This window comes from Trachypithecus francoisi, unplaced genomic scaffold (assembly GCF_009764315.1).
Source record: "Trachypithecus francoisi isolate TF-2019V2 unplaced genomic scaffold, Tfra_2.0 Lachesis_group5, whole genome shotgun sequence".
NCBI classification, from domain to species: Eukaryota; Metazoa; Chordata; class Mammalia; order Primates; family Cercopithecidae; genus Trachypithecus; species Trachypithecus francoisi.
Window position 1 is genome coordinate 20,098,516 of NW_022681470.1, and position 7,185 is coordinate 20,105,700.

At 39.3% G+C, this 7,185-nt stretch overlaps 1 protein-coding gene across 2 annotated transcripts; it reads left to right on the top strand.

Moving 5' to 3' along the window:
- Window positions 1-439: 439 nt before the first annotated feature.
- RGS4 (regulator of G protein signaling 4) lies at window positions 440-6,119 on the top strand. 2 transcript variants are annotated; one of them, XM_033196173.1, is made up of 5 exons: window positions 440-757; window positions 3,609-3,713; window positions 4,021-4,082; window positions 4,675-4,841; window positions 5,529-5,937. In XM_033196173.1, exons 1-5 carry the CDS (start codon window positions 714-716, stop codon window positions 5,766-5,768), a joined length of 618 nt encoding a protein of 205 aa, XP_033052064.1. In that variant the 5' UTR covers window positions 440-713; the 3' UTR covers window positions 5,769-5,937. The 2 variants fall into 2 exon arrangements, with proteins under 2 accessions (XP_033052064.1, XP_033052065.1); XM_033196174.1 differs by lacking the exon at window positions 4,675-4,841 and having other exon boundaries at window positions 487-757; window positions 5,529-6,119.
- The last annotated feature ends 1,066 nt before the right edge of the window (window positions 6,120-7,185 follow it).

Here is a 7,185-nt window from a genome sequence, read left to right on the forward strand (position 1 = left end):
GGGTAGTTTCTCTATGCTGCCAGGCTTATAACTGTCTGTCATCCAGCTATTTCTCTCCACCTTCTTGTTTGCATAACAACCGAGGCAACTTCTGCAAATCACTGCGTGGAGACGATGATCCTGCCAGCTCCCTTTGGGAAATCGTGAGGATCAGATCTTGGACCATGTATCATATGATGCTTCTAATCCAAAAGAGGAAGGGCACTGGGAGTCAGCTCTTAAGTAAGCTTCAGAATTCCTGCTGGTACTTTTCCTTCCAGGAAGCAACTTTCCTTGATACTGTTTTTTACAGACATATGAATAAATACTATGTTTTGCAGCACTGTACACTTTTTTCCTTTTCTAGAAATTCTAAACCTCTGACATTGGTAGAGATATTGAGTACATTTTTTTCCATATCCCTACTTTGCAGAAGGATTTTCTCTGCTCGTTCACTTAGCATTGCTGATGCGTCAGTCTTTTCTTCCTCATCTCTTTCAGGGGCTGGAGAGGCAGAGGGAGACAGAGGAGCTGGTACTGCAGAGCTGTCGTCTGATTGGCTGGACCGTCGTAGCTGGGCTATAAAAGAGACCCCTACAGGCTTAGGAGGAAGACGCTCAGAGGATTCTGACAATATCTTTACCGGAGAAGAGGCAAAGTACGCTCAAAGCCAAAGCCACAGCTCCTCCTGCCGCATTTCTTTCCTGCTTGCGAATCCCAAGCTGTTAAATAAGATGTGCAAAGGGCTTGCAGGTCTGCCGGCTTCTTGCTTAAGGAGGTAAGATTGCTTTCAGTCATTAACCATATTAAACTTTTGGATAGACTTTCTCAGTTATTTACATGTTGTACTTACTAACCTAGTTCTGTGCAATTAGAAACAGTGTGGTCAGGAGAGCACGACTTTCTAACTTTCCTCCAAGACTAGCTAGATACTGTGACTTAAGACATGTGTCCCCCAAATTTCAGTCCTTATGGGTTGTTTTATGTGGCCTCAGTTTTGAGAACTGTTCTGCTCTTTAAGCCAGGTCTAAGCAAGCTAGTTTTAATTAAGAAGTGAGATGAGGCTTGAGGCTATGTATAGTGGTTTGTAATATCTGCATCTGTGAATACTACTGTTATTTAAGCATCCCCGGAGTACACAGAAGCCTGGGTCTGGGCTTTCTGATTGTATGCTACATCTTGTTTCAGGAAAGGTACCCCAGAATGAGGTTTGGCTCTATCATCAGAAAGGCACTATGCTTTCTGTGTAGTGCTGCAGTATCTTTCACTCTCTATGTTCTTACAAGCAAATGTTACAATGAGATGTGAGTTCCAAAGCCAGATCTTCCTTATCTCTCTGCCCCATCTCTAGTTCTTAAAGTGTCTTATATGAGTGTGGTTGAGAAGTATTGATCATTACAAATCAGTTAACAGTTTTGTAGATCTCACCTTAAAGACATTGTTTTGTTAATATACTCTCTTGATTTTTTTAAAAGACCTTACAGATGTACAGCTATTCATTTGTTTTTCATTTGTCCAAAAAAGGTATAAACAAATGCATTCAGAGAATGATCGTATATTAGTCAGTTGAAAATTAAACACAAAATGAGTGCATATTACATTACTTAATCTTGCAGTTAAAGGTAAAAAGTCAATCTAAAGATATACTACCTGCTTTCTTATCGCGCTGCAAATAGAAATTACCCCAAATTTTATTTTGGAAATAATCTCAGAAAACATAATTTTTTATGTACTATTAAAACATTTACTTTTCAAATATTCTGTCATTCGGGAGTAAGAAAGTATTGATGGCTTCTTTAAAATGAAGCAGGAGGGTCTGGCTGAGAGCATCTATGAAATAAGTTCCTCTGACCTTCACGCTTAATTTTCTGAATGGAGTGGAGCAAATTACTTCAAGCTTCAGTTAACTTACATATAAAATGAACCATACAAAAATACAAGAGTGTCAGGAGAAAGTTATGCTCTGGCAAATATTTTCCAAAACAGATAAAAGATAATACTAGAGCTCTGTCCTCAAAGAGTTAAGCAGCTAATCTAAGGAGGTAAACTCTATGTCAGCAGGATGAACTGCTCTTCCCTTTCCTCACCAGTAAATTGCAAATCGTCTAGTCCAACATCTTTGCCACCAGTGCCTGAGGCTCCAGAGGAGCCATCGCCTGCTCAAGGTCACATAGGTTGGTGGGTGAATTAGGACCAAATCTAGATTTCCTGACTCCAATAACTTTTGAAGTCATTTTGGTTTTTATTTTTATCATTTTTTTTTTATAAGAATACTTGCTAAGCACACTTAGCCCCTGCATTGATCAATAACTCTCAGATCTTAGGTGGATCCAGCACATAGAAATATGAATTCATTTCTATTTGGACTTCATGATATACTTATATTATCACCTTGGAATCACCCTAACATTCAGGATTATATCTTGTTATCATCAAAAAGGATGTTGCATCCCCTGAACAGTCATCAGTCAGGGAAGCAGAGAAAGGAAAGTAATCTTGCAAGGAAAAGAAAATACTATTTAAGGGGCAGTCAGAGAACATAATGGAATTCAAACTTTCTGGGAAAACCTACATACGTAAATGCATTAGTGGCTATGCTAAATGTCTTTCTATCTTTGAGGCTTTATTTTCCCCACTCCAAATAGACACATTTAGTTATTCATTTCTCTTAAAATGGTATTTCTATTTCTAAATTATTTCTTGGCCTTTTTAATAAAAGAGATGCAAGCAAGAGGATATTTAATAAAAAGTAAGAGAGTTGAGCTTAAGGCTTATTAAAAGACCCCCTTTTTCTAGTTAGTCAGGAGCCCTATTGTGCCAGACTACCTATTAAATGGTGGCAACAAACTGGAAGCTCAGTAATGACTCTAGCCTGCTTCTCCTAATAGCTTTTAAGCCTCAGATGCCCTTTAGAGTGTGTATGTCCTTTAAAGTAGCATTAAAAAGGAAAGCAGCAGCAGATATTGTCTGGAAAGAAGCCCCAAGGAGCTGAGGTTTCAGCTTGGGCATTTGCTTTCGCCGTCCCACGTTCCATTTCCCTCTGCTGGAGCTGCGCACCTCAGTGTATTCTTCCTCTATACCTCATAGCAGGAGCTGCTTGGCCCCCACATACGTGACTGGAACTGAATAGACTTTTACTTTCCCGAGGTGCTTCTACAGTTCCCTCTGCCAGCAGGGAAACAGATGGAAATAGCAATCACCTGCCAGAAGGTGGCGTGCAGCAAGGATGTGCATCTTTTGCCGCTACTGCTTTCCAATTCCTAAAAATTACTCAGAGATCACTCACGTTTTCAGTGATTCAAGTTCTATTGAAGATACCAAAGGTATTCTGTTGGTCAAAATGACAGGCACATAAAGGCTTCTGAGGTTTCTGAGGTAAACTGAAGGATCAGAATTCCAGTTGTGAATGAAGGAACTAGTGTTATGACTCTGCCTCAAGGTTTTGTAGCAAGTCATAGGGAACCAAAAGAGGAATCTTGTTTTCCTGAGAGTTCATGCCAACTCCAACTCCCATTCCCTAAATTGTCTCTGAGCCATAGACTAGTAATGGACTCTTCAAGCTCTACCATTAGGTATCTTTTAAAGAAAGCTGGTTACACTATTTATTCATTTTTTTCTCTTCTGTGCAGTGCAAAAGATATGAAACATCGGCTAGGTTTCCTGCTGCAAAAATCTGATTCCTGTGAACATAATTCTTCCCACAACAAGAAGGACAAAGTGGTTATTTGCCAGAGGTAAGAGAAAAGGCCTTGGTGAAGATCTACTGAGTATTAACTATCCGATGATAGAGATGTTCTGTAAGAGGGAAGTTGTGCTCCTAGTTAAGCCAGATTTGGATCAAGATAGCCTCCATTTTCATGGAGATCTTAACTACATTTGAAATGTCTATACATTTAGTGAAAAACCACCCTCATAAATAACATATTTTGTCATAATGATGGAAAATAAAATCTCTGCCTTTATTCAGGATCTTAGATTTCTTACCCCAATTTTTTTTTATCATGGCATTCCAATTATTCTGTTTCTCTCTATTTTTTCTAGGGTAAGCCAAGAGGAAGTCAAGAAATGGGCTGAATCACTGGAAAACCTGATTAGTCATGAATGTAAGTCTGACAGCAACCTGGGATGAGGTACTCTGGATAAGACAAGTTATATTATGCTGGTCTAATAGAAACTGCAGCAAGGCCTGGCTTCTTTCTGATGTTCAGACTCAGGAGACTCTTTAGGTCTTAAATTCAGTCTGTTTATAATTTTAATAAGCCCTAGAGCCTTGTGATATACAATGAAAAGTTTAAGCAGGAACCATGTGGAAAACCATCTCTTTCATCACAAGGAAAAAGGGAAGAGAGAGAAAAAAAAAGATAAATATCGATGCCTTCTTGCAAAGTCAGTCTCAGTTTCTATTTCCCAAATCAACCTTGATAATTGATAGCTGCATAGGTATTTCAGAAACAAAATACTTTCTTGAAAGAGGCTTCCAACTTGAGTAAGAATCATTAGGTAGAACTGGGATCCACTAGATATCAAACACAGATTAGGTTTACCTGACTCCTAAGTGAGTTGAAAAAAGTGGGGGAAAAAGGAATTGCTTGAACCCACGCTCTATCCCCCAAGTACCTCAGCTTTATGTGAAATATCATATCCAAGAGGCTAGCCAGTGTGATGACAACTGTGGTCCTTTCTCCTGTATCATAGGTGGACTGGCAGCTTTCAAAGCTTTCTTGAAGTCTGAATATAGTGAGGAGAATATTGACTTCTGGATCAGCTGTGAAGAGTATAAGAAAATCAAATCACCATCTAAACTAAGTCCCAAGGCCAAAAAGATCTATAATGAATTCATCTCAGTCCAGGCAACCAAAGAGGTAGGATTTTATGGATACATAGGAATTGTACATATCTGTGGAGTATGTGTGATATTTTGATACAGGCATACAATGTGTAATGATCAAATCAGGGCAATTGGTATATACATATCTCAAACATTTATTATTTCTGTGTGTTGAGAACATTTCATATCTCCTCTTCTAGCTATTTTAAAATGTACAATAAACTATTGGTAACTATAATCACCCTAATGTGCCATCAAACACTAGAACCTGTTTCTTCTACCCAGCTTTCTATCTATTCCTTCTACCCATTAGCCAACCTGACCAAAAAGGTAAGCTTTTATGGCAGAGAAATCTCTGGATCTTAGTGAAGGTTCCTAGAATATTGGAGTTGACTATTATAACCTTGACAACCCCAATAAATCAGTTTTTAAAAAAAATCTCTTCTATCCATGTGACTTACCATAACCTTCCTTCATGAATTTTTCTGATGAATCTCCCCAATTTGTTAGACAGAACAGAAGATCTTGCCCTGGCCACTCTAGAGCAGAATGAACCTTTTATACTCTCGCACATGTGCCAAGGAGGAGCCTAATGTCATTTTTGTTTTTTGCTTCTGAAATACGGAGGGTGCACAGTCACTTACAGGTTACTACAAAGCATATAGCCTCACATCCTCAACAGGGATATAGGTCTAATGAAGCCTTGGCCTTTGCCCCTCAGGTGAACCTGGATTCTTGCACCAGGGAAGAGACAAGCCGGAACATGCTAGAGCCTACAATAACCTGCTTTGATGAGGCCCAGAAGAAGATTTTCAACCTGATGGAGAAGGATTCCTACCGCCGCTTCCTCAAGTCTCGATTCTATCTAGATTTGGTCAACCCTTCCAGCTGTGGGGCAGAGAAGCAGAAAGGAGCCAAGAGTTCAGCAGACTGTACTTCCCTGGTCCCTCAGTGTGCCTAATTCTCACCTGAAGGCAGAAGGATCAAATGCCAAGACTCTATGCTCTGGAAAACCTGAGGCCAAATATTGATCTGTATTAAGCTCCAGTGCTTTATCCACATTGTAGCCTAATATTCATGCTGCCTGCCATGTGTGAGTCACTTCCATGCATAAACTAGATATAGCTGTTGGTGTTTGAGTGTTCATCAAGGTGGAACCCCATTCCAGTCCAATTTTCCTAAGTTTCTTTGAGGGTTCCATGGAAACAAATCTCTAAATAAAGGCCTGGTAGGTCTGGATTTTCAAAGATTGTTGGCAGTTTCCTCCTCCCAACAGTTTTACCTTGGGATAGTTGGTTAGTGCATGTCACGTGACATCGACATGCACGTATATTCTGTTGGTCAGCACGTTCCCCAGACCCTAGATATTTAGATGAGGTTGATCTATGGTATGCGCTTGTGTGTATGTTTATGTCTATATATAATATATATATTATATTATATATATTACTCAAGTTGGAATATAATATATATTATGTATATATATTATATATAGACATAGACATACACACATATACATTATTTCTGTATATAGATGTCTGTGTATACATATGTATGTGTGAATGTATGTATACACACACACACTTTTGCAAGAGTGATGGGAAAGACCCTAGGTGCTCATAACCAGAGTATGTGTATGTACTTACATGCATGTTTTCATCTCTGTTCTTTCATACTACATTTGAACAGGGCAAAATGATTTAACTGCCAAGTAGGCTAAGAAAGAAATGCTAACCTGTGGAAAATTGGTTTTGTAAAATTCCATGGATCTTGCTGGAGAAGCATCCAAGGAACTTCATGCTTGGTTTGACCACTGACAGACTCCACCTTGAGCACTATTCTAAGGAGCAAATAGCTTAGCTCCTTTGAGCTGGTTTTCACTGATGGCACTTTTGAGCTCCTAAGCTGCCAGCCTTCCCTTCTTTTCCTGGGTGCTCAGGGCATGCTTATTAGCAGCTGGGTTGGTATGGAGTTGGCAGACAGGATGTCCAACTGAATGAAGAAATGCAGTTAAGGCCTTGCCAGCAACACTTGCCATAAGTTACTGGCTGAGCGAGGGCACAGAAGTTAAAGGTTACTGTTTTTATCCTCTATCCTCTTTTCCTCTCCCGATCAAGGTGCTCTTCTCATTTTTTCCTGAGAACCTTAACCATCAGATGAGGCTCCTTAGTTTATTGTGGTTGGTTGTTTTTCTTTATAATAGCTCTGGGCTATATGCCTATATTTATAAACCAGCAGCAGGGGAAGGATTATAGTTTATAAGAGGGAAAAAAGTTTTCACAATTTGAAAAGCCCACATAAGTTTTCTCTTTTAAGGTAGAATCTTGTTAATTTCATTCCAAACATCAGGTCTAACAGAGACTGGAGGCATTTCTTTT

What these genes read in the sequence shown, in the direction of transcription:
- RGS4 (XM_033196173.1), top strand. Translation starts at nt 714, where the DNA reads ATGTGCAAAGGGCTTGCAGGTCTGCCGGCTTCTTGCTTAAGGAG. An exon ending in CCGGCTTCTTGCTTAAGGAG is followed by an intron (nt 758 to 3,608) that starts GTAAGATTGCTT and finishes TCTTCTGTGCAG; the next exon opens with TGCAAAAGATATGAAACATC. An exon ending in CAGTCCAGGCAACCAAAGAG is followed by an intron (nt 4,842 to 5,528) that starts GTAGGATTTTAT and finishes TTTGCCCCTCAG; the next exon opens with GTGAACCTGGATTCTTGCAC.